At 48.8% G+C, this 26,136-nt stretch overlaps 3 protein-coding genes across 9 annotated transcripts in view; 2 read left to right on the top strand and 1 right to left on the bottom strand.

Annotated features, from left to right (window-relative positions):
- Kiaa0319l (KIAA0319 like) overlaps positions 1-11,839 on the bottom strand; it is a 94,754-nt gene extending 82,915 nt beyond the window's left edge. Inside the window, exons 1-2 of one of the 4 annotated variants that reach the window (XM_029539480.1) lie at positions 11,738-11,839; positions 8,337-8,506 (exon numbers count right to left, since the gene is read on the bottom strand). In XM_029539480.1, the coding sequence (XP_029395340.1) occupies positions 8,337-8,478 (142 nt within the window). In that variant the 5' untranslated portion in view covers positions 8,479-8,506; positions 11,738-11,839. Of the gene's footprint in view, positions 1-8,336; positions 8,507-11,396; positions 11,640-11,737 lie in introns of those variants that run through there. The other 3 variants (XM_021200730.2, XM_029539482.1, XM_029539481.1) reach the window with 3 other exon arrangements.
- LOC115064257 (translation initiation factor IF-2-like) lies at positions 11,085-12,294 on the top strand. The gene is made up of 2 exons (XM_029540397.1): positions 11,085-11,174; positions 11,268-12,294. The coding sequence occupies exons 1-2, from the start codon at positions 11,085-11,087 to the stop codon at positions 12,270-12,272; spliced, it is 1,095 nt and encodes a 364-aa protein (XP_029396257.1). The 3' UTR covers positions 12,273-12,294.
- On the top strand, positions 11,640-21,617 carry Ncdn (neurochondrin). 4 transcript variants are annotated; one of them, XM_021200729.2, is made up of 7 exons: positions 11,640-12,074; positions 13,322-13,462; positions 14,545-15,513; positions 16,672-16,913; positions 18,083-18,307; positions 18,681-18,823; positions 20,090-21,617. In XM_021200729.2, exons 2-7 carry the CDS (start codon positions 13,340-13,342, stop codon positions 20,524-20,526), a joined length of 2,139 nt encoding a protein of 712 aa, XP_021056388.1. In that variant the 5' UTR covers positions 11,640-12,074; positions 13,322-13,339; the 3' UTR covers positions 20,527-21,617. The 4 variants fall into 4 exon arrangements, with proteins under 4 accessions (XP_021056388.1, XP_021056386.1, XP_029395343.1 ...); XM_021200727.2 differs by having other exon boundaries at positions 11,977-12,428; positions 20,090-21,612; XM_029539483.1 differs by lacking the exon at positions 11,640-12,074 and adding an exon at positions 12,160-12,240 and having other exon boundaries at positions 20,090-21,606.
- The last annotated feature ends 4,519 nt before the right edge of the window (positions 21,618-26,136 follow it).

Below are 26,136 nucleotides of genomic sequence, written 5' to 3'. Positions count from 1 at the left end.
ATCCATTGGACGGAGCACAAGGTCCCCAATGAAGGAGCCAGAGAAAATACCCAGGGAGCTGAAGGGAGGAACATATGTTCCCCATAGGAGGAACATCAATATGAACTAAACAGTACCCCCAGAGCTCCTTGGAACTATACCACCAAAGAAAACACATGGTGGAACTTGTGGCTCTAGCTATATATATAGCAGAGGATGGCCTAGTCAGTCATCAATGGGAGGAGAGGCCCTTGGTCCTGTGAAGGCTCTAGGCCCCAGTATAGGGGAATGCCAGGACCAGGAATGGGAGTGGGTGGGTTGGGGAACAGGGGGAGGGAGGAGGGGATAGGGGATTTTCGGAGGGGAAATTAAGAAAGGGGATAGCATTTTAAATGTAAATAAAGAAAATATCTAAAAAAAAATAAAAGTAAAAATAATAAATAAATAAAAAAATAAAAAGGATTTTACAAGAAAAACAGCTGAACAAAGGAGAAGTAGGAATATATCATGCCCAGCACTGTAAACCAGCAAGCAGCTCATACAAACAGGGGAGAAAGACAAACACAAACAACAACCTATTATATTCAGTATTGTTTACACTGAACATTAACTTCGTAGGATACAGAATTCTTCTTAGTCAACCAGTGGAACGTTCTCTAAAGTAGGTCATAAAGCAATTCTTTTTTTGTTTGTTTGTTTGTTTTGTTTTTTTTGTTTTTTTGAGACAGGGTTTCTCTGTGTAGCCCTAGCTGTCCTGGAACTCACTTTGTAGACTAGGCTGGCCTTGAACTCAGAAATCTGTCTGCNTCTGCCTCCTGAGTACTGGGATTAAAGGCGTGTGCCACCATGCCCGACCATAAAGCAATTCTTAAGAAATGCAAAAGAAATGAAAAAAAGTTCCATCTTAACACAACATAGTGAAATAAAGCATGAAATAATTAACAAGAAAACCACAAGTATTATATAAGATTCTAGAGACTGAATCTTATATAAGATTCTAGACTCCTGGGTCACTGCAGATGTGAGAGAGGAAATGTAAAGGTGTCTAGAAGCAATGAAGTGAGAGCACAACTTACAGAATCTTTGGGACTCAGCAAGGCAGCTCTAAGAGGAAAGCCTATAGCCATGAGTGCTTGTAATAAAAGACCACAGACATCGCAAATCAATTATGTAAGTTCTTAGGAAAACAAGAACCATCCTAATCCAAAAGTTATGGGCAGGAATAAATAATAAAGGTCAGGGTGGAACACAGAGAACCAGCTGATGCCTATCAAGGAACAAATGGACAAAGATAATGAGGTACACACATACAATCTTTGTTCAGCCATGAAGAATGAAATTAGGTGATGTCAGGAAAGTGGATGGAACTGAAGAGCATCATGTCACCAGATTCAGAAAGGCAAATACCATCTGTTTTCTCATGAGAAATCTAGGTTTTACATATGCTATATGTATTATATATGCTATATGTAGTGTACAAAAAGGTTATAATGAAACTCATTCTGTACACTAAAATAACTAATTAAAAAACATAAAACTTTGGACTGGTGAGATGGCCTGGTAGGGTAGGACTCTGCATGCAAGCCTGACAACACGCATTTGGTTCCCAAAACATAAAGATGGTTAGCAGTGAGGCAACTCCACACAGTTGCCCTCTGACCTCCATACATACGCCAATGGTATGCATGTGTTCATACACACACACTTAAAACAATTTTTAAATTAAGTATAACTTCATATTTGCTTTTTATTGATGCCTTTGAAATTTTTGTTTTGGGCTTCTTTTATACATGCATAGACATTCATATAATGTTATTTGATATAATGTATCACTAAGTAAATAAAGGCTACAGCTTCAACTTTTTTCTAGATTATGGAACATAATAAACTGTAAACCAGGTGCGGTGGCTCATGCTCCCAGTCCCAGTGCTTGGGAGGATAAAACACCAACTGCTGCAAGTCCAAGGCCAGTCTAGGTTATCCAGTCAGTGCCAGTACATAGCTCAGTAATGGAGCACTTAGCTAGCCTGCACAAGTACCGCAGAAAGAACAGGAAATGAAGAGAGAGAAAGTGACTCAGGCCTACTGGCACAGGCTTGTAATCCTGGGATACTTAAGAAGCTGAGGCCAGTGCTGGAGAGAGGGCTTAGCATTTAAGAGCACTGACTGCTCTTCTAGAGGTCCTGAGTTCAAATCCCAGCAACTACACAGTGGCTCACAACCATCTAGGGACAGTGTACTCACATACATGAAATAAAGAAAGGAAGAAAGATTGAAGCTGAAGCTGAGGCATAAAGATCTAGAGTTTGAGGACTAGCTGGGCTCCAGAGGAGTCTATGGACAGCCTGTCTAAGAAAAATTAAGACTGAGCCTCCTGGGCATGGCAATGAGTCTCCTTGTGACCTGACCACTCCTGACCTCTTCAGGAACTGCACTAAGCAGGACACATGCATCCGCCTCCTTAGCACCTCTGCTCTGAGTGCCCACTGCCTTCCAATACCTCCTGCAACCTTCAGATTCAACTTTCAAAACTGCTCAGGTAGCTAACTCCCCTTCACGTGTCAGTGAGAGGCTTCTCTTGTTTTGGGAACACAAGACCTGAATCCCTCCATACTTTCACTCCAAATATAACAGTTTGCTTCTCTCATCAAACTTGCCATTTTTCCAGGACAGGGTTTTTGCTGCATTTGGTGTTTTAATATTGCCTCATCTGGAGCCAGAGTCCTACTAAGTTCTCTAATAATTAACCAGATATAAATCTCCTTCTTAGAGAGGCAGAAAATATGGAAGTTTCCAGGGTCAACTGCCACCTTTAGCCTATAAGATCGGCTACCTCTTTGTAGAGTTCCAAGTCCAATCAGGTCTGTGGCCCATGCACACATAGCTCTTCAAATGCAGCCTTTCTTGTTTGGGAATGTTGACACAGTTCAGATGTTAATCCCTTCGGTTGCTTTCAAAGGCATTCTAGCTCCTTAAGTTGTCTTTGTAGACCTCTCCCCTCATTATATTGCTTTCACAGTTTAAGGATTATCCCCTACTGCTAATGTAGTATTCAGCCTACAAGTACTTTTATGTGCCAAATTTAATACTTGCTTAGAATACCTCACATAAGCAATAAGGGCCAAATTCCTGCTCTTAAAAAGTTGACTAACTCCTGAGGAATTTCCAAGTTCTTAGGGGAATCTCACATTTGTTTCCAAATGATAATCACCAGGTCCAAAACGCTATTTTCAAACCACATAGCAGTAAAATTATACAGAAAGCACTGACTCAATAGCCCACAAGGAAGACAGGGTAGCTTTTATCACACAAATCATGATCGCTCATTTCTATCAGTGGGCTTCACTACTGAGTCTGAAGCAGAAATGAAAACGAGCCACCTAAATGAAGTCAGTGTGTACCTGGAGCTCTACCAAAGGGGGTCAGCTAGTAAGTGGTCCCCAGGAATGGGTGGTAACTGCACAGTTCGATTATTTTGTGTTATGTTTTCAGTAAGAACTCCTATAATCCATGAGTTAAATGATAACAGATTAAAAAACAAAACACCTTTTTATCAGGGGGAAAAAAACCATAAGTGCTCAGGTAAAAGCTGAGTATACACAAGTAACTGGCACCAACTCAGGGGACCCGGCCAGGGCTTCACCTGGGTCGTTTTGTTGTTGCATTCATTGTCTAGTAGATTTTCATCTCCTTATTTAAAAAAGAGAGAGAAGCTGCTGTTCAAAAGCAGTGGAAAACAGAAGAATAAAGAGATCATAATAAATATACATTCGATTATACATTTTATTTTAGATTGTCTTTCTATTATGTGATTTTTTTTTTCATTTCATACCATTAGAACTATAGTAAACATGTAGTTATTTATCTTGCTTTTACCATTTGTGTAGGATGTCTCCCCATATACTCATTCTTCTAAAGTAGGAAATGTTGGATAGTATCTGTCCTAGTTTCTTTTCTGTTGCTGTGATCAAAAGCAACTTGGGGAGGGAAGGATTTATCTCAGCTTACAAATTACAGTCCATCAGCAAGGGAAACCTAGGCAGGAACTCAAGAAGGAGAGCTGCTGCCTGGCTTGCTACCTCCAGTTTGCTCAACTACTTTCCTGCACAGCTCAGGCCCACCTGTCTAGGGATGGCACCACCCACAGTTGGCAGGCCTCTTCTCTATCAGTTAGCAATCAAGAAAATCCTTCTCTGGGTAGTCATAGGACAATCTGACAAACATAATTCTTTAGTTGAGGGTCTCTCTTCCTTGATGATTCTGGTTTTGTGTCAAATTGACAGCTGAAAGTAGTTATGACATTATCTATCACATAAATGTGTAAAAACATTACTGCTGGGTCATTGGGCAGGAGATAGCAATGTTTCAAAGTAAACAAGTGTCAAGGATTGTTCCTATGTCTAACAACTATCTAAAGATGTACTTAAGGCAAATTTCTTTTGTTTCTGTTTTTGTATTTATTTATTTTGTTTGTACATATATGTATGTGTGTGGGTGCACATATGCCATAGTGTGTATGTGTGTGTACGTGTGTGCACATGTGCCACTGTGTGTGTGTGTGTGTGTGTGTGTGTGTGTGTGTGTGTGTGTGTGTGTGTGTGAAGGCTAAAGTCAGCTTGTAAGTCAGTTCTCTACATCCAACACGTAGTTTCAAGGACTGTTAGGCTTGCCAACAAGTATCTATCTCTCTGGCCCAATCTTTTGGTTTCCTGAGACAAGACTTCATTCTGTGATCAGTATGGCCTGAAACTCACAGGAGTCTTTCTGTTAAGAGACTACATTAAAGAGCCAGATGTAGTGGCACACACCTTTAGTCTCAGCATTAGAAGGCAGAGGCAGGTGGATCTCTGTGAGTTCAGAGCCAGCCTGATCTATATATTAAGTTCTAGGATAGCCAGGGCTATCTCCAGAGACCCTGTCTCAAAACACATACACACACACACACACACACACACACACACACACAAATCCAGAAAACAAAACCAAAAGGATTACATTAAAGGCCTGAATCACCATGCCTAGCTCTTGAGCTATTCATACATATACATACACATATCCATTTACATCATATACATGTTCATATACATACACACAAACACCAACATATCAAAGCCAAGGTCTCACTATGTATCTAAGATAAACTATTTTTATTTACGTATGTCAATATTCATACATACATGTAAGGTGCCCACAGATTCCAGAAGCTGGCCACCTGACCAAACCCAGGTCCTTTGCAAGAGCAACAAATGTTCTTAGCCACTGAGCCACCTCTCCAGTTCCTCTCAATCCCCACACCAAAAACAACTCTTTATTTTTTACAATTGTAAGTGCATGTGTTTTGTTTGCGTGTATATATGTGGGCCACTTGTATGACTGGTTACCTGCAGAGGTCAAAATAGAGAGTCGGATGCCCACAAGTGAAATTGCACAGGATTGTGAGCCACCATGTGGGTTCTAGCAAACAAACCTGGGTCCTCATGAAGAACAGCCTGTGCTTTTTTTTTTTTTTTTTTTTTTGGTTTTTCGAGACAGGGTTTCTCTGTATAGCCCTGGCTGTCCTGGAACTCACTTTGTAGACCAGGCTGGCCTCGAACTAAGAAATCCACCTGCCTCTGCCTCCCGAGTGCTGGGATTAAAGGTGTGTGCCACCACGCCCGGCCAGCCTGTGCTCTTAACCACTGAGCCATCTCTCCAGCCCCAAACTCTTTTTTTTTTTTTTTTAAGATTTATTTATTATATGTAAGTACACTGTAGCTGTCTTCAGACACTCCAGAAGAGGGCGTCAGATCTTGTAAAGGATGGTTGTGAGCCACCATGTGGTTGCTGGGATTTGAACTCCAGACCTTCGGAAGAGCAGTCGGGTGCTCTTACCCACTGAGCCATCTCACCAGCCCAAGCCCCAAACTCTTAAAAGGGGAAGTAAGTCAAGGGATGTGAGCTTCTTTAGATCTCCTGACACTTATGCCAAACTGTTTTCCATCCACATCTTCTAGCACTGACTGAGGGCAACCACATCTCCCTTAGTAACACTATGTTTTCTTTGCTCTGTTTGCAGTGTGGAGTTGAACCCAGTGCCTTTCACATACTAGTCAAGTGTTCTACTACCAGCCTATATCCCAAGCCCCTAGATATTTTCAGTTAATCTTCATCAGGATAGATTACAAATAATTTCTTATCTAAATTTGAAATTCCCCACAATTCTACTTGTAACCAAGTATAAGGGAAAAATACAGAAAGACTCAGAATTACTTTTTGAGATTTTGTATTCCTCCCCCAAACACTGATTCTTTCCAATAACCAGTTTCATATCAAGGTTCTGTGGAAAAAACAAAAAAACCTTTGGTCCAAGAATCACCAACGGTCAGAAGGAGCCATGGAGGAAAGAAAGAAGACAAGCCTAATAGCCAACAGGCTGGGTAGGGTCCTGCTCTGCCCGTTCTCTCTAGTTGACTCTAGCCAAGTAACTTTGCATCTCTGGGTCCCAATTTCCTTATTAATACAAGGAGTGTAATCTATTTCAGGATTATCACAAAAAATTAAGTGAGAAGATATGCAATGTTCCTACAAGTCTGGTATGTGGTTGGTATACTCTCAAAGAAGTGATTTTCCTGATGTGATAATATTTAATTAATTAATTAATTAATTAAAATGATCTCACATAAAATGATGCCCAGAATTAGCCAACAAAGCATCATTTTATTTAAAAAATAAGTATTTGGGTCAGCTTTCTATGTACTGCAATCTCCACCTCTATAATCATGCAATCATCAGCCACTGCAGGACAGCAAACCACAGTCAGTGCTGTGAAGTTGCTAAATACAGCAATTACTTGATTCTCAAGATCATGTCAACAACAGAAATCTTGGTAGCTGTCAGAGCGCAAGCTGAGTAGTCAGCTATGACAGTGGTATCTGCAGCAGGATTTGGTCTTTGTCCAGAATAAGGGCACACTCAGAAGTCCTTAAAGGCTGCTTTCTCACACTCCATAGTATGTCAGCAAAAGAATCATAAACGTAAAGACAGAATTTTAAATCCAGCTTTTGGCATTTAGCCTTCTTGGCACTGATGCCTGGCAAGAGGCTCTAAGCAGGTAAAATAGTCTTCAGAAGGACAGGTGACTCTGTCAAGCCCATCAGTGTGGCTCTCTTCTATTAAAAACAACAGCAAAGTGTGTGGAGCCAGTGAGATGTCTCAGCTGAGCAAGCCTGACCACTTGAGTCTGATCCTCAGAATCCACACAAAGGTAGATGGAGAGAACTGGCTTCACAAAGCTGTCTTCTGATCTACACACACACACACAGAGACCATCGTTGCAGGCATTTGCAGCCCTTTCAAATTAAAATAAATAAACGAATTCGTTAAAGTAGTAAGAATCCACCAGACATGGTGGCTCATACCTTCAATCTTTTTGTTTTGTTTTGTTTTTGTTTTTCGAGACAGGGTTTCTCTGTGCACCCCGGCTGTCCTGGAATTCTCACTCGGTAGACCAGGCTGGTCTTACCTTCAATCTTAACACTCAGAAGACAGAAGCTGGCAGATCACTGTGAGTTTATAGCCAACCTAGTCTATATATCCAGCTCTATGCCAGTCAGGGCCAATACAGTGACACCCTTTCTCAAAAACAAAAAACAAATCAAAGTGTGCATCCCTCTAGGCAAGAAAGCCAAGCATTCCTTACTAAACAGGCATGGCCACGCAGCATTCACTCCATGCTTTTACTATATCATCTCTCAAGTCAAGCTACGAGGCAGAGCTAAGGTTGGAACAGCAAGGCAAGGGGATTGTGAGGTCAGGGCCAGTCTGGATGACACAGCAAGATCCCACTTAAAAAGATAAACTTTAGGGAATGTGCCCTAGGCCTTGACACTTAATGTGCCTCAGTCATGAACGTCCAGCTCCAGGACCCCAATCTATCCAATTCTGAATATTTGTTGATTTGTTTTGATTTGTCAATCTACCTTTATAAAATGGCCAGCTGAATACCAATTCTCTTGTATGAGAAAAAAAAATCCAATTCATATCTTGATTCCAAAACAAACAAAGCAGAGGGGTATGGTGGCACTCAAGAGGCAGAGGCAGCCGGATCTCTGAGCTCCAGGACACACACACACACACACACACACACTCCAAAAAACAGTCTCAGGAAAAATAATCAAGCAAACAAACAAGCAAACAAACAGACAGACAAAAACAAACCCAACAAGTAAACACCCACCAAAATGATGGCCATTTATGTCAGCAGATGTCTTTTCTGCCTCCTAGTAGGTCTTTAAAACAAACCCATATAGTCAGGATGCTGATTGTTTGGAGGGGGTGCAGGGTGGAAGAGGTTAAATCTTAAATCTCAGAAATGGTACCTGTTGACAACCACAGAACGCTGAAGAAGAAGAAACTGTAAAGCAGGTACAGGCTTCTCGGCGGCTTCACTGATGTCTGCCAACAATATCCTGGCAAAACCCAGGAAGCGGGACTTGGCTTGACTCCCAGTCTCTTCTCCATGGCCTTCCAGAGAGGCGGAACCAGTACACTAGAAAGACAGAAAGAGAAGAAATTATATGCCAAGCAATTAATAATTGATTCCTGGAAATGTGGAATGCTAGAAAAATGTGACAGATCAGGAGAAAGAGAAATTTCAAGTGTGTCTTTCAATGTTCATCCCTGCCAGTAAATTTTCAGCCTGAGCTTTGGCAGAGCCTATAATTATCAGTGTAACAACAGAGCAAGGATATATAAAATGAATCTGCTGTTAAAGTGATTTTATATCCCATTGTTGTCTAATCTAACGTCTGTGTGAGAACGGGAAAGAGCACCAACCTGGGAAGGCAGTTCTGATTTCCCCCTTCAGCTTCTACTAACTGCTCTGTGATTTTGACCAAAGTACTTCGTTATCTATGGAGAGGTTGGACTTCCTCTAACTTATCCTGATTATACTGCCCAGCCTTGCTATAGTTTTTTTCAAGGTGATCCTCTTTAGGCACAGCAAGCGTTGCCCAGCTTGCTACCACCCCCCACCATCACTATCTTACAAATCTCACAAATGTGAAAGTTCACACTTTCACATCAATTTACACTTTTACATTGTCTGCCTGATCCACGTCATCTGCAATTCCTGTCTTAAGTTCTTGTATACTTCTCCGCATATGTTTAACTTAGGCACTGTGCTGGCTACTCTGTCATCTAGTGGCTGTAGGATGGAGGGGAGAGGAAAGAGGAGAACAACACTGATTTTCCAGAACTTTCTTCCCTCTCATATAACAAGATGAGTTGACAAGGTTCTAAGAAATAATTCAAAAATCTGTTGACTAGGCATGGTATCTCATACTGAAGTCCTAGCTACTTGGAAGGCTAAGGGAGAATTGTTTAAATCCAGGACTTCAAGGTCAGCCTAGAGAATATAATGTGACAGTGTCTAAAAAAATAAAAAGTCTTGTGTTGGCAGTGGTGATGCATAACTCTAATCGCAGCACTTGGGAGGCAGAGGCAGGCAGATCTCTCTGAGCTTGAGGCCTGCCTGGTCTATACAGCAAGTTCCAGAACAGCCAAGGCTACAGAAAAACCCTGCCTCCAAACAAACAAACTTAGAAATCTTCTGATGAAAGAAATGATAAATATCCAGAGCTGGTAAATAGCACAGGCTGTCAACCCTAACCCTCACTTCCAGCCAGCATACAAGGAGACCAGCATTGTCTCGAATGGACCAATGCCAATGCCAAGAAATGAAGAGACACAAACATCGAACTCCAAGTTGAGGTAATGCCTTTCCCTGAGCCATAGGCACCGAACGGACTCTTATCTCTCTCACTCTCTTCGACCCATTCCTAGTCTAGTTTTCCTGTAATTGTACATTAGGGCACAGGGGGCAGAAAAGAGGTGTGTGGGCCACAAACACATTGAAAAGATCGTGAGGTGTAGCCTAAGAAGCTATACTCAGAAACTTCGCTAGCCTCCCAGGATGGAGCTGAGAGTGTGTGTGTTCGTGTATTCTCGAGGATCTTACCCAACGTTTCTGCCTACCACAAAAGGATTTAAAACTAAAGGTGACTCAACATCTGTCATCAATATCTTGGCAGGTGGGTGGGAAAAGCAAAAAAGAAACGAGAAGGCTCTGGAAACAGGAGTAATAAATACCATTGGACTAGCAAACTGGTTACAAGTACATGGGGAGAGGCAGAGCTAATCTCATTTGCACTCCTAGCCATTTTCTCGGCTCAAACCTACAATTGCCTGAGGGCACAAATCACTGCTAGGGTCCAGTTAAAGGCTCGCTGACCAGAGGCAGGAACGGCAAAACACTGCTAAGAGCCAAAATGTTTGTTATCAAATCAAAGGGTAGCAACCCAGGGAGAGAACACACACCCCCACAATACTCGACAAATGAAAATCTAGAAAAACTCCCAGTAGTTCTGGCATTTAGGGCGTTACAAGTACACCCGAAATAAAAGCACTCTGTTGCAGCAGCTGTTCAGACAGAGCAGGGGGTAATGTTTACTTAATACTTCAGGTTGATGGGGAATGTATCATAGTTCAGTCTGTCAGCTACATACGTGGAACTCCATTTATATACACAGCGATAAGATATGTTTGGATAACGACAGAGCCCGTCTATTCAGCGGGTGTGAGTAATCAAGAATAAAGCTTTAAGAAAGAAAACAAAACAAAAGTCCTAGATGTTTGAGAAAGTTACAGAACAGACTGCATGAATAGCTTTGCTTATATTTGCAGGCACTGTTTTCCAAATAGCTGGAAAAATGAACAGATTGTTCTAGGAGGTCGTCTTTCCAATTTGTTCCTACTTTCCAGTCTGTTAATCACAAGATAGCACAAGGAGAGTCAGCTAAGGCGCTTTAACAGCTTCTATTGTCGGTTGGGCACAACCACCTTGAGGTGAGACCAGGCAAGCATTCCTGGAGCCCCGCCCGCCTGAGGTCTTCTACTTTTGACTTCCTTCGGTTCGCTTTTTGTGCTCACTGCAGCCACTGCAGGACTCTCTAAGGGGCATAATTGTCAAAAATTCTCAAGGAGGAAGGTTTTCGCCAACGAGCCCCGCCCCGCCCCCTTTATTCTGTATCAACTTTTTTCTTTTCTTTTCTTTTCTTTTAATCTCGATGGGAAGATCATCAAACACCAGAGCCAGCAACTCGGGACGAGGCTGCAGAGGTCGAGGGTATCAGAAGGACCGCAGTGCCTGGAGCCAGGTCTGCCAGTCTGTCAGGGAATAGAGGGAGCTGCCTGACCAGGCCTGAGCCCCAAAGCGGAGGGGTTCAGACTGGGACTCTGGCACCTGCAAGGCTAGAAGTAGCAGATTTGTCCTGTCCCAACGCCGGACCGGCGTACCCCGAGGCATCGCCCGTCCCGCCTCTGCCCCTCCCCTGAGCTCCTGGTCCTCGGCCCGGCAGCCAGCCGCCCCGGCCACCTACCGGGGCTCAGGGCCACATAGAGGGGTGCCGGCTCTCGGCGGCCTCCGCCTCCTCCCGATCCATGGGCTCGGGGACCCCCAACCTTCTCTCCCCTCACGCAGAGGAGGAGGAAGAGAAAGAAGGAAGTGCTGGCTCCCCACCCGGACAGCTCCCTCTTGCCTCAGCCTCCCTGGACAGCGACCGCGGCCGGAAACGCCGCCTCCTCCCACCTCCCGGGGCTCAACCCGGAAACACACTCTTCACGCCGAGCCAGTCCTCCTGCCCCCACCCTCCGGAAGCGCAATTCCAGCCGCGAGCCCGAAGGTGGGAGGAGGGGCGGCGCTGAGGGGAGAGCTACGCACAAGCGAGGACGTCCGGGCCCTCAGCCTTTGGCCGCGAGCCCTCGCGGGGCGGCCCGCACCTCTCCTCCTCAGCACGAGCACTCAGGCCCCAGACTCGGGCAATGCCCACAAGCAAGATGGCCGCGCCGGAGGCACCCCCCTACTGCTTAGCGCCCTGCTGTGCCATTGGTCAGAGTGCGGAGTGAGGCCAGCGCCGATTGGTCGAGAGCGATGCGGGGGTGGGGGTGGAGCTGGAGCAGCCTGGAGCCAAGAGTGGGCAACGCGGCGTGAGCAGCAGCCCCAGGCTCCCGGAGCATCGCGCCCGGAGAAAGACTTCGCCGCTCGGGGCCGCAGCCTGGTGAGCTCAGCCCCCTTCAAGCCCTCCCCTGCATCTCAGCCGGAGCCTCTCCGAACCGGCGCTGGTCGATGCCGAGACTCCCCAGGGACCCTATCGCGACTCCATCGTGCCATATCTCGACATCACCGTACCCTGTCGAGACTCCATTTTGTCACAACCCCTTCCAGTATTTATCTATCTACCTATATATTTTTTTAAATTTGCCCTATCATATTTGGGGGCTGTCCCCTTCATGTCGTGATTTCGCTGTGATCTCTCCGTGACATCACCGCGCCATCGTGAAGTGTGATCTCATCGCTGCCCTGTCGTTCGACTTCATCAATGTCGTGTTGTGACCTGGCTGCGGCGGGACAGGTGGTGACCGCCAGAATCCCTTCTCCCCTTCTCATCTCTCCATCACTGCAACCCCGCTTCGATTATCCGGCTTTGGATTCTGTTATCTTGAGAACCATCCGACCCCTCTTTCCTTCTCCAGCCAGTGCCGGCACACACAGGCTTGTTAGCGGGACGGACAGGGAGCGTACAGAGAGCACCAGGGGTTAATGTTGCTACTGCTGCTGCAGCAGCAGCTGCAGCTCCTGCTCCTGCTCTTGCAGCCTCTGCAGCCTCTGCCCGAGGGAGGGAAAGCAGAGAAGGCAAGGAAGCTGCGGGGGCGATTAAGAGCCCTGGCTGGAGGGGTGGGTCCACAGGGGAGTCTTCAAAGCCTTCTCTGGAGAGCTTGACTTCTCACTCCCGCTGAAGCCAGTCTACTTTCTCTGAAGAAGGGAGGGGAAAGGAACCCTAGAATGTCCTTTTCTTCCTTGTCGGCGTGAGTCCGGATAATCGAACTTCACCCGTGTCTGTCTGCATTCCTCCCTGTCTGTCCTCACCACTCACTCCTCGTGTGCCTCCTGGAGAGAGATAAAACCCAGCGTCTGATGCCAGGGGCTGCTGAGCAGTTGGGCCAGCTTCTTCCCACTTCTAGACTGGTGAGGAAAGCTGTCCAGCCGAGCAGCAGCAGCATGCATGGTCCTCTTATCCCACTTTTCTGGAGGTGACCTTGGACCAGGGTCCCTTCTTCATCCTAAAGAATTTGCAGGTCCAGCCTCTTAAAGGGGCTCCCCCAAGGGAGGTCAGTCATGAGGAAGCCACCCTTCCAAATCCACCCTCCCCTCCCTCTGTGCTAATCCCTCCCTACATCCTCCACTTCCACCCCCGCCCCCGCCCCTCCTCAGCAGAGGGATGCTCAGTCCCTCTTGTGTTCACAGTTGGGCAAGGCGGGCATCATGGCCTCGGATTGTGAGCCAGCTCTGAACCAGGCAGAGAGCCGAAACCCCACCCTGGAACGCTACCTGGGAGCCCTCCGTGAGGCCAAGAATGACAGCGAGCAGTTTGCAGCCCTGCTGCTAGTAAGGACCTGGAAGGTGGGAGGGTTGGTCAGGAGGGCCCCCAAAGAATGGGGTCAGCAAGTCCCCAGGGGTATCTAAGTGGTATTGGCAACCCGGAGGTACCAAAAAAGGCCTGAGACCTCTCTACCTTTGTACTCTGCTCTCTTGGGAATGGGGGAAGGGGAGAAGAGAGGTGAATAAGACTGTGGCATGGGACCACGGAGGAGGCTGCCTGGATTTGCTTTTTGGGGCGTCCCGGAGCAGATGGGAGCTGACTCATAGGGTAACAGCAGCAGGTTGTAACTAGTGCAGAGTACTTGTGGGCCGGGGTAGCTTTTCCTCGACCTGAGAGAGTAACAGGATGGGGAGTAACTAGCAAGAGGTTCTGAGAGATGACCGGAGTGATGATCGGTATGTCAAAAGTAAAGGGTCTCTATCTGCTGGAGGAACCCAAGCTGGGGACAGCAAAGCAGGAGCTGCAGTGCTTGGGGTGGGAGGGGGGGGATGAGTTGGTGTGTGGGGGGTGAAGGGAGGAGGGAGTGCAGCAGTTGCTTGTTTGCCATGGCAACAGGGAGAAGGCTCTGGAGTCAAGGGCTCACACTGCAGCAGAGGAGGTGTTTAGGCGAAACGTAAGGGGAAATGTTTTGACATGCGGAGCAGCGAGACACAGGAGCCATTTCCCGTGAGAAGGTGGCGGAAATGGATCAGAGACTTCTCTGGAGACAAGTCCTTAGGGAAGGACCCCGAATCCTTAGAGGATTTGAGTTCTGAAGCCCCTTGCCTCCCAGGTCGTAGGCATATGGATTAATGGATTAGACACCAGGAGGCACTCCTCAGCTGGCCAGGTGATGATCGGTTGCCCAGATGTGTAGGGAAGGGCCACTGGACAAATTCCTTTCCATGAGACAATCAGAGATGACAGGGATCCCAGAGGTCACACCTGTCTGTCTCCAAGGAGGAAGGAGGAGCTGGACCAGATGACCCCAGAATGGATCCCATTGCGTAACCCATTCCTGCAGTGTCCAGGGAACAGGGTAGGGACAGTCTTTGCTACAATTCTTCTCACTCTGCTGATAGTGTATTACCTCCCCTCCTCCCCCCAGGTAACCAAGGCAGTCAAAGCAGGTGACATTGACGCCAAAACCCGACGTAGGATCTTTGATGCTGTTGGGTTCACCTTTCCCAACCGACTCCTGACCACTAAGGAGGCACCTGATGGCTGCCCCGACCACGTTCTCCGGGCCCTGGGCGTGGCCCTGCTGGCCTGTTTCTGCAGCGACCCTGAACTAGCCAGCCATCCCCAGGTCCTGAACAAGATCCCCATCCTTAGCACATTCCTTACAGCCCGGGGGGACCCTGATGATGCTGCCCGCCGCTCCATGATCGATGACACCTACCAGTGCCTGACAGCTGTTGCAGGCACACCCCGAGGGCCCCGGCACCTCATTGCTGGTGGCACCGTGTCTGCCCTGTGCCAGGCATACCTGGGGCATGGCTATGGCTTTGACCAGGCCCTGGCACTCCTGGTGGGGCTGCTGGCTGCTGCAGAGACACAGTGCTGGAAGGAGGCGGAGCCCGACCTGCTGGCTGTGTTGCGAGGCCTCAGTGAGGATTTCCAAAGAGCCGAAGATGCCAGCAAGTTTGAGCTCTGCCAGCTGCTGCCCCTTTTTCTGCCCCCAACAACTGTGCCCCCTGAATGCCACCGGGATCTGCAGGCTGGGCTGGCACGAATCCTGGGAAGCAAGTTGAGCTCCTGGCAGCGCAACCCTGCACTGAAGCTGGCAGCCCGCCTGGCTCATGCCTGCGGCTCCGACTGGATCCCAGTGGGCAGCTCCGGGGGCAAGTTTCTGGCCCTACTGGTGAATCTGGCATGCGTGGAGGTGCGGCTGGCTCTCGAGGAGACAGGCACAGAGGTGAAAGAAGACGTGGTAACAGCCTGCTATGCCCTTATGGAGTTGGGGATCCAGGAGTGCACCCGCTGTGAGCAGTCCCTGCTTAAGGAACCACAGAAGGTTCAGCTCGTGAGCATTATGAAAGAGGCCATTGGAGCTGTTATCCACTACCTGCTGCAGGTAAGGATCCACTGGCCTGCAGAGGACGTACGAGTGTGGTGGGAGATGGCATAGCTAGCTGTACATGCTGGCTGGGACTGGTAGCAAGCGCTCTAGGAGTAGTGTGTGGCCGAGCCTCCTTCCCTCTCCCTCCCTGCCGTGGGCCTCCACACAAGCACCATACCACACACCATATGTGCACTCTGATCACAGCACACACACACACAACACAGAAACCTCCCACTCACATATACTCTCCAGTACACACACTCTACACATCACACACCAAGTCGAAGCAGGCTGTTCTGCTCCCTCTAAAGCATTGTCTCACATATCAACCTGTCTACGGATTTACATGTAAACTTGTAGGATGCAGGAGAAAGATGGGGGGTGGGGCGGGGGCAGGGAGTGGCCTGGTTCCTGCCTCTGGAGTTTCTGCTGAATCTATTTTCCCCACCATCTCCTTTACTCTCTGTACCTGCAAGGCTGCCTCTTCTGTTCCCTTAGGAGTCAGGCGTGATTGGTCTCTTTAATGGCCTGCTTCACCCACTGGACTCACCAGCCTTATGTCCAACAACTCATGCTAAACTCTGATTTTATTTTCTGATTTAGCCCAAACATGGGTGACCTCTCACTACTTAATGGCAAGTCTTTTTCCCTTCCCTGCTTCAATTCAGAGCCTCTCTAAAGAAATGTTACATTTCCCCTGGTTCCCCAGCTACCTTAGCGGTACAGGGTTAGGGGTATGTGACTTGAGTCTTTAAACATTAGGCATGCTGCCTGAGACCCACTTGATTCAGTTGTCCACACTGAGGTCCTGCTAGGTGACCAGCCCCTGCGGGGTGAGTCCCTCCCATGTGCTAGGTTTTTGGGTAGAGGTAGGCTTGTTGCCCCCACCCCCTTAAGTTATGTTTATCTATCTCTTAAAGATGTGGAGGGAAGAGGCCTGCATGCCACAGCACACATGTGGAGCTTGGAGAGCTAGCCAGGTCTCTCCCTTCACGCTGTGATTCCCAGGAATCACACTGACGTTTTAATGTACCCACTGAGCCATCTCACTGGTCCTCGGTGCCCACATGTAATGGACCCACAGGCCAGGATTTCCCTCTAGTTATGTTACTGGCAGGCAGAGGAGAGTACCTGCTTCAGCTCTGTTTCACTAGGGTCTTGTGACCACAGGTGGGGCCAGAGAAGCAGAAAGAGCCCTTTGTGTTTGCCTCGGTGCGGATCCTGGGTGCCTGGCTGGCGGAGGAGACCTCATCCCTGCGTAAGGAGGTGTGCCAACTGCTGCCCTTCCTTGTCCGATATGCCAAGACACTCTATGAGGAGGCTGAGGAGGCCAGTGACATTTCACAGCAGGTGGCCAACTTGGCCATCTCTCCTACTACACCAGGGCCTTCTTGGCCAGGGGATGCTCTCCGGTGAGTTTATGGTTACGGGTTGTCCAGCCAGACCATTCCAAAGAAAAGGTTTTCTAGGATTGGTGGCACATGCCTGTAATCCCAGCAGTTAGGAGGTTGAGGCAGGAAGTTTTGAGAGGTCAAGACCTGTTTGGGCTACATAGAATGTACCAGTTCCTCCAAGGCTACATCAACATAGCAAGACCCTGTCCCAAAAAAGAGAGAAATTAGATAAGATAGATAGATGGATGGATGGATGGATGGATGGATGGATGGATGGATGGATTAGATAGATGGAGAGATAGATAGATGGATAGATAGATGATGGATGGATGGATGGATGGATGGATGGATGGATGGATGGACGGACGGATGGATGAAAGAAAGAAAAGGGTCAGATCGGGATGCCGTCTTTCCCCTAACCTGGGCTCCTGCTTTCATGAGTGTCTCCTTAGGATCATTTTTTATTTGCTTGCTTTGGGGGCTTCTTCCCACAGAACTCCTGAACTGTCCCATACCGCTTTCCGTCTCCCATTTAGAAAAACAAAGCCAAATCAGGGTCTGTCTCATCATGTAGCCCTGGCTGTCCTGGAACTTTCTGTATAGAACAGGCTGGCTTCAACTCAGCCTCACTGAGGTCTGCTGCCTCTGTCTCCCAAGTGCTGGAATTAACATGTGCACCCCCCCCACACACACCTGGGTGATCCCCAGATTTTTATTAAAAACAGACCTTAGGCTTATTGAATACCTGCTACCAAGCAAAGTATTTTGCTGTATACTTTTCGAGAACACTTTCATTTGGTCCACATAGCAAATCTCATGATGTTGAGAAATCGCATCCACGGTTTTAAAATAAACATGGCTGAGCTTGCTGGCTTACACCTTTCAGATCAGCACTTGGGAGGCTGAGGTAGGATCACTGTGAGTCTGAAGTCACTCTGGGCTGCAGAGGACGACCCTGCCTCAATTATTTCAAAAATAAAACTGACAGAAATGAGCTCAGAGGTTGAGAAGTACATAGGCCACAATCAAACCATGGGGCAGGGCCCCATGGGCTGGGGCATGCGCGCCTCTGACGTCTGAGCTTCCAGTGGGAGTGAGACCACCTCCCTGACTTCTACATTCTTTTTCAGTCAGGGTGCTCTGCCCTTATCTCTCCCACCTCACATTCATCTGTCTCTACGTGCCAGGCTCCTCCTTCCCGGCTGGTGCCACCTGACTGTTGAAGATGGTCCCCGGGAGATTCTGATCAAGGAAGGAGCACCCTCACTTCTGTGCAAGTACTTCCTGCAGCAGTGGGAACTCACATCCCCGGGCCATGATACCTCAGTGCTGCCAGACAGTGTGGAGATCGGCCTTCAGACCTGTTGCCACATCTTCCTCAACCTGGTGGTCACCGCTCCAGGACTGATCAAGTGAGGGGCTGGGGAGAGGCTGGGAGGAGGTCCCGGGATGCAGAGGGGTCTAGCACCCGTTCTCAGCCTCTGACTTAGCCTCTCTGAGTTGTTAGCGTAAGCCAGTGCCACTTGAAGGTTTGTTGCAGCAGACCCCCAGGTATCCCAGGGCATGTCTGATGGCTCCAGCCGTCACTCAGCTCAGCTACTTGGCATCTGACTGACCCAGATGGCAGGGTTGAAAGTCAGAAGTTAACACTTCACTCTGCCTCACAAAGTCCTGGCAAGCCCTGACCTGGTAAAGCTAGAAACCTCAGGTGCCAGGTTTTCCAAAGGGCTTAGTGGAATCTGCTAACCCTCTGCCTGCCCCATCCTCTGCTCCCTTCCTCCCCAGGCGCGATGCCTGCTTCACATCTCTTATGAACACCCTGATGACGTCACTGCCCTCACTAGTGCAGCAACAAGGGAGACTGCTTCTAGCTGCCAACGTGGCCACCTTGGGGCTCCTAATGGCCCGGCTCCTTAGCACCTCTCCAGGTAAGCCTTGGGGACAGAGTACCTGAGTGGATTTTCAGTGTTCAGAGTGTAAGCCTCTGCTTTCAGGAAACGGTGTAGCAGAATTTTCCCATCTAGAGGCAATTTCTACACTATTGCTCGATCCTCCACCCCCACCCTTCTTCCCAAAATGATTAACAGTCTCTTCTTTTTAAAGACTTTTAAGGCGAGGCCTGGTGGGAGTTCAGTACAGACCTGTTCAGAGACACACGCATAGGCACCTGGAATCTCTGGCAGCCTGGGAACCCTAAAACCACCATTTTTAAGGTGGAGCTGCCCCCATCCAGGCCCTGAGTCACAAGCCCACTCAGCACCCCACCCCAGTCAGTGACACACATCAGCACTACTCTCTGTACACAGCTTCTCCCTGTCCTCCCTCTCTCTGGCTGTGTGCAGGGGGCAGGGCGTCCCCTCCAGCCCCTGACAGCCCTCAGTGTCTCCCACTTTGACCGTGGGTGTCTGCTTGGGTCCCTCTGTCCCCGCCTGTTCCCTATGCCCAATCTGTCAGGTTGGAGGAACCGAGCAGATGCCTGGGAACAGGGTGTAATGTGCCCGTACCCTCAGCTGCCTGTTTTCTGTGTGGGGATCCCAGCAGGGTACCCTGCCATGGAAGGGGAACAAAGCTCTGAACTAGGAACCCCTTGCATTTAGCCCCCAGAGAAAGTCACCATGCTATGGATCCAATGCTGGCTCACCCACAAATGCTACCTTATTAGCTGAACAGCTTCCTGAAAGTCTGAAGAGGGGGCTCCTGAACCCCTGAATGACAGGTGTGCGCCAGAGTTGTATTACTGTTCACCATCCCCTTTGGCGCCCTCTTCTGGCCAGAAATCGAATTAGTTCATTCTCAGCCTGGTGAACAACTCTGGGCCACCAGCTGCTGGGGCCCCTGTTGTGGAAACCCAGGCAAAGGTCCTTTTTTTTTTTTTTTTTTTTTTTTTACATATGAGGCTCACTCCTACCTCTTATTCATTTAGAGGTCTTGATGATGGAGTGTACCTGGGTTATTTAATTCTCATGACAAATTACTAAGATTGGCTTGCTACTGGCTCCATCTCAGTAAGGAAACTGAAGTCCAGAAAAGTTTAAACACCCAGTGTCACACTAAGTGTAGAAGGTAGGCTTTGAACCTAGGCAGTCTGAATGCAGATGATGCCTTTGTTCTCTGAGTATGTCCACACAGGAGGGATGAGAGGCCCTGGTCCAGTGCTTGGCTGTCTGGATTTATGCATTCCCCGTTCCTTTCAGCTCTCCAAGGAACCCCAGCCTCCCGAGGTTTCTTCGCAGCTGCCATCCTCTTTCTGTCACAATCCCATGTGGCACGAGCCACCCCTGGCTCTGACCAGGCGGTGTTGGCCCTGTCCCCTGACTATGAAGGCATCTGGGCTGACTTGCAAGAGCTCTGGTTCCTGGGCATGCAGGCCTTCACAGGTTGCGTGCCGCTGCTGCCCTGGCTGGCCCCTGCCGCCCTGCGCTCCCGCTGGCCACAGGAGCTGCTACAGCTGCTAGGCAGTGTAAGCCCCAACTCCGTCAAGCCTGAGATGGTGGCTGCCTACCAGGGCGTGCTGGTGGAATTGGCGCGGGCTAACCGGCTATGCCGGGAGGCCATGAGGCTGCAGGCGGGTGAAGAAACGGCCAGCCATTACCGCATGGCTGCCTTGGAGCAGTGCCTGTCAGAGCCCTGAGGGGCATCCAGTGGGTATAGACCCAGGGGCGGGCAGCGAGGGAAGGAGGGAGGAGGCATCTTCCCTGAAGCCCCCAAACTGGACCCCTTCTTCAGACCCCCCACAAACACCCCAGCTTTCTGGCTTTTCTGAGGGCTAGGGCATGGTGCCCACCTCTCAAGTATAAGAAACTGCATCCTGCATCCAGCCCCCTCGGGGCAGGGATTGGCTTGGAACAGAGGTTGGCCCCGCCAGGCCGGGGAAGGTTGGAGAAGCCCCCAGGAAGAGGGCAACTAAGTGTCATTATACCCAGTGTCTGGCTCCCCGACAGGAGGGAGGTCCCAGGGTAGGCGCGGGCTGGCAGGCGCTGACTGCCTCAGCCCATGTGCCCTGCCGGCCAGGGCGTGGCCTCCCCAAGGCTGTGGTGCCCCTTCTGGCTCCCCCAGGTCAGGTCCGCGCCCTTTAAATTGGCCACTTGGCTTTTGCCTTTGGTCCTCTTGGACAGAGAGCAGGCTCAGGCCATTGACATCACAGTTCTTCCTTTTAACTCTAGTGACCCGGGGTCCGAGTTGTTGCCCCTATGCTTCCAGGGCAGTTTGGAGCAGACAGACCAGTGGGGGGTTGGGAACCTCCTTCCACCTGCGCTTCCTTGTGGGCACCAGAGAGCCCTTGGTCCCAGGTCTCTTGAGCTTTTGTGTCATGTTGCAGCAGAGTGAAGATGGGGGGTTGGGGGTTATTTATTTTGCTTGTCCTTATCCCTGCTTGGACACCTGAGCATCAGATCCCTGTGCCCCTGGTGCCATCTGGCCTGGCTGGAGCCAGGAACAGGAGGTCACACCATCCTAGAATCCGCATGCTTTCCCTGTGATTGCACTCCACTGCCACCATGGTGCCTGGCTTCAGCTCCCCTCCCCCAATCCCTGCTAAGACTACTCTGCAGGGAGACGCGACTGGCGGCTCCAGCAGGAACTACCTTTCTGAACCCGCGGAGACCCGCATACGCCTGACCCCTTGCTTCCTCCCCCCCCCCCCCAGTGTGTTCTGTGATCGCCAAGTTCAAAGCTGTGCACATGTGGACACTCAATAAATGTTTATTGGTGATGAGAAGCCTCCTTTGTGGTCTGCCTTGCACCTCCTCTGCCTTTCAGGCTCTTAACCGGCTCCTAAATACTGACGTGTTCTCACTCCCCTCCCCCCAGGGGTTAGGCAGAAAGCACAGTAGTTCTAGTTTTACATGCAGGGAGGTTTTAGACACACCCTGCCCTAGTACCACAGGTTCATAAACCCAAAATGTCGATGTGGCTGGGCTTGCGGGACACTCAGAAGTACTGTCTCTTTTCAGCACCTTGTTGCCAGGGCCATTGTACATCTTCCAATTTAAAAAAAAAAAAAAAAAAAGTTTGTTATTGGCATGTGGTTGGGGGTGGGGTACGTGTGCCATAGCGCTCATGGAGGTCAGGAGACAACTTGGAGTTAGTTCTGTCACTGTTGTGGGTTCTGGGGATAGAGCTCAAGTCAGCCTGTTGATGTGGCAAGTACCTTTACCCACTGAGCCATCTCTCAAGCCATGTCCCAACTTCTGAAGAGATCAGAAATCCTAAGTTTTATATGGAGTCCAACTCAAACACTGAAAACTTTATTTTCAGTTACGTCACTGTTGACGTAACGAAACACAGACGCCAAGTGTGGCTTTCAGGCCTCCAGCTCCTGACACCAAATGAGAAGAGGAAGGGCCAAGCTGTCAGGTTGGAGGCAGAACAGCTCCACCCCCACCCCAGTCTGGTCTGTTCTGTGTGCAGGCTCCACCTAGGCCCCCAAGCCTGTAACCATCTACTGAATGCACCCTGTTGCTTACCCTAGGTTGGCTATGCATGCTAGGATATTCATTTGAAAACAATTCTCGGGTAAACCTGAGGAGACAAACTAACCTGTACAAAGTGACTTAATACCCAGAAGACAATGCAACCTAAAGGTATTAGCAGTGACTTCTATGGAGGTCAAAACAAAATGGGCCTGGAATCTCAAGCTCCCCAGCCCCTTGAAGAAGTCCGGAGAACTAAACGGGCTCTGGGACCTGAGGGTTAGGAGGGCGGCTTACCAGGTAGACAAGCAGAAGAAGGGTGTGAAGACATGCCATTCCTGTACCATGGCCCAGTGGGAAGAAGTGACGGGTGAGGGTGGACCAGATCAGAGTGCGAATACCCAGTACTTATTATATTTTTGAGATAAAGCTTTCTCTGTGTAGCCTTGGCTGTCCTGGAACTTGTTCAGTAGAGCAGGCTGGCCTCAAAAACCTAAGAGACCTGCCTGGCTCTGCGTCCTGGGTGCTGGGTGTACCCAGCATTTTACATATGCGATCGTGCCAAAGGACCAGACTGCAGATTTTGGAGCAGATTAAATGGAATCTAGTTTGCATTTTAGAAAGATGGCCTGACTGCAAAAGGAACGTCTGGAGTCAGCTGGGTGTGATGTATGTGAGTTGTAACCCAGCACTCTGGAGGCTAGAACAGGAAGGAGGTTTAGGGGCCCAACTTGGGCTATATAGCAAACACAGGGAGACTGGGTGGGGAGGGAAGCAAAGAGGGGAGACTACTAAGGGAGGAGAGGGAGGGCCCAGACAGAGGGGAAGAAATTAGAACCAAGTGATGATGAGAAGAACAAGGATGTTAGGAAATGGGACTTAGAAATTAGTAATGCCTGAAAAGGAGCAAAGAATGGGGAGCCAGTGATACCCCGGGTTACTGATTGTGACCGCTGTGTGGATAGTAGGACCACTCTGTCATGGCAAACATTGGGAGAAAAACGGGCTTATGAAGGACTTGGTTTGGTGAATGGTTTGTGTCGTTTATGAAACATTGGAGGAGTGAGTTCCTCCCCGAGCCTAGAGCATGGGAAGCTAACAGGTTTGGAGCTGTCAGATATTCTTTAGAACCATGGGAGAGACAGATGTGAGAGCTGTCAAGTGTTCTTCAGAATCATGGGAGTAAGAGTCAGGGGAAGTAAGGGAAGGTCACAAAGCAAATGACTACTTACTATCCACGGTCCTTGCGGGTGAGTTGCTCTCCTGCATGCCGAGGCCAGCGAAGCTTGAGAACAGAAGGCAGACTGAAACCTGCCCTCTCCTGAGGCTCGGTGAGAGAGGGTTCCAGACTCCAGCGTGAGCAAGGGGCTAAGCGGAAGCTTGCGAGGCTGGGCTCGCTCTAAGTGCTTCCGCGGAGACAGGCAGGGGAGTGTTGAGCTGCAGTGGTAAGCTCCGGCCACTAGATGGGGCCTCAGCATCTTTTGCGAGATTTCTCTTCATCGCAAACATTTGCAGACAGAAGAGGAATCAGGCTCTGTCAACAAAGGAGGACAAAAAAGTTTGGGGTTTGTTTGTTTGTTTGTGTTTCATTTTGTTTTGTTTTAAAGAGGAGAAAATGTGGGCCTTGGAAGAGAATAAGCCAGGAATGTCAACTGAGAGTCCATGTGTATTTGAGCATTCATACTGCTATGTATATGTCTTACCAGTGTATCTGTGCCTGTGTGTACTCCGTTTTCCCAGGGCTATCTCTCTTCCTTTCTCATGCCTTCATCCAGGTGTGTGTATCTCAAAACAAAAACAAAACCAAACAAACAAACCAAAAAGGCCATAAGAAATCATCACCTGCATGCTTACAATGTGAAGAACCCTGGCCCCTGAAACAGAAGGGCCCAATCTGAAACCCTGGTATTCCACAGCTCTGCTGATCTCCAGAGAAGAAGTAGTTCATGAAGCACCTGTCCCTCCCAAGAAGAAATAATCACAATTGCTCATGTGTGCGCTGAGCTCCTCTCATTATAACTAGGCCTTATGTGTGGCTATGCTAGGCCCAGGTCACATAAGAGCCCTTCCAAAGAGTCCCCTAACAGATTTGGAAAACTGTAATTATCATTTTGGTTACTTATTTATTTAATAGTTATTTGTTGGCTGCTTGACCCACACCAAGCAAAGTACTGGATAGCCTTTTGACTTCTTTAGACTTTTTTTTTTAAGATTCCTTTCTTGTTTCATGTGGGGGTGTTCCGCCAGCCTATCTGTGCAGCACAATGCCTGCGGGGGCCAGAAGAGGGCGTCAGACCCACCAGACCCATCAGAACTGGAGTTACAGAGCCATTCCTGCCATGCGGGAATGAAACCTGGCTCCTTTGAAAGAGCAGCCGGTTCTCACAGCCTCTGAGCCATCTTTCCAGTCACCCTCTTTCCCCCCACAACTTTAGACTTCTGGTGGAGTGCCTCACAGAGCGAGAAAAGAAAAGTAAGCAGGAATCGTGGAGTGCTGGCTAGTCAGCTTCCTTCCTGAAGTGGGCCGTGGCCATGAGCCCGGAGGCGTTTTGCATAAGGGGAGGGGCATGGGCCAGGTGAAAGATGCTGAACAAAGGAACTGGAAGTGGACACAAGCCTCGGAGACTCTTGCCATTGTTAGAGGCCTGTTGCCAGGGCCTATACAGCACAGCCCAGACCACACTGGGAATGATTGAAACAGATGCTGGACTCCACTGCAGAGTTGCTGAGTCAGGGATCTGAGGTAGAGCCCAAGAACTGGCATTTCTAACAAGTCCCCCAAATGTCTCTGGCGATGAGGGACTAGGTCTGTGAGAAAGAGAGTAAGGAAGCTTAAGGCTCAGAGAAAGGGGGTCACATGTTTTCTGAGGCACCCCCTCAGTCTCTTCCATGGTGGGTGCTGATGGTGTTTCAGGCCTGGGATCCCAGCATTTTTGCAGCAGAAGCGGAAAGTTCATGAGTTCTAGGCTAGCCTGAGCTGCATAGCGACACCCTATTTCATAAGCAAAAACAAAAACAAACACAAACAGAGAAAATGGGCGAGGTTTAAAGTTGAAGCATGGGGTATCACTTATGGCGCTACAGAATTCAGGAGGATAAACAGGTGGGGATTGAGATGGCAGGAAAGATGTGAGTTCAGCTTCACTTGCAAACTTTGAATAGCTGCAGGAGATTTCCTAAGGCAGTGGCTTTCAACCTTCCAGATACTGTGACCTTTTAGTAATACAATTCCTCATGTTGTGGTGACCACCCCAATCATAGGGGTTTTTTTTAGTATAGAATAGTTCATTCAGGGCGCGGGGAGGGAAGTTGAGAAGGTAATGGAGAGGGGGAGCAGGAGGGAGAAGACAGAGAGAGCAAGAAGACCCATAAAATTGTTTTATTGCTACTTAAATAACTGTAATTTGGCTACTGTTATGAGTTGTAGTGTAAATATTTGTGTTTGCTGATGGTGCAACCCCTGTGAAGGCATCATTTGATGCCCCTAAAGGGGTCGCAACCACAGGCTGAGAACTGCTGTCCTCGGGAATTGCTCAGTTGGCATCTGTGTGTACGTACGCTCTTGGGTTTCTCAGATCAACAGACTGGGAAGGACACATTGGGGGTAACAGGGAGACAAATGGTCATTAGACTTGGGAGGGCAATGAGCTTGCTCCTGAATTATGGGGGGGGGGGCTGATGAAATGGTTCAGCACTTGATACCAAGTATGATGACCCGAGTGCAATCCCCAGAACCCCACCGCCATGTGTGTATGTGTGTGCACACGAACAGTCTCTCCCTCTCTCTCTCTCTCTCTCTCTCTCTCTCTCTCTCTCTCTCTCTCTCTCTC

This window comes from Mus pahari, chromosome 6 (assembly GCF_900095145.1).
Source record: "Mus pahari chromosome 6, PAHARI_EIJ_v1.1, whole genome shotgun sequence".
Classification (NCBI taxonomy): Eukaryota; Metazoa; Chordata; class Mammalia; order Rodentia; family Muridae; genus Mus; species Mus pahari.
The sequence above is the reverse complement of the archived record's forward strand: the minus strand, read 5'-3'. Positions and strand labels throughout refer to the sequence as shown.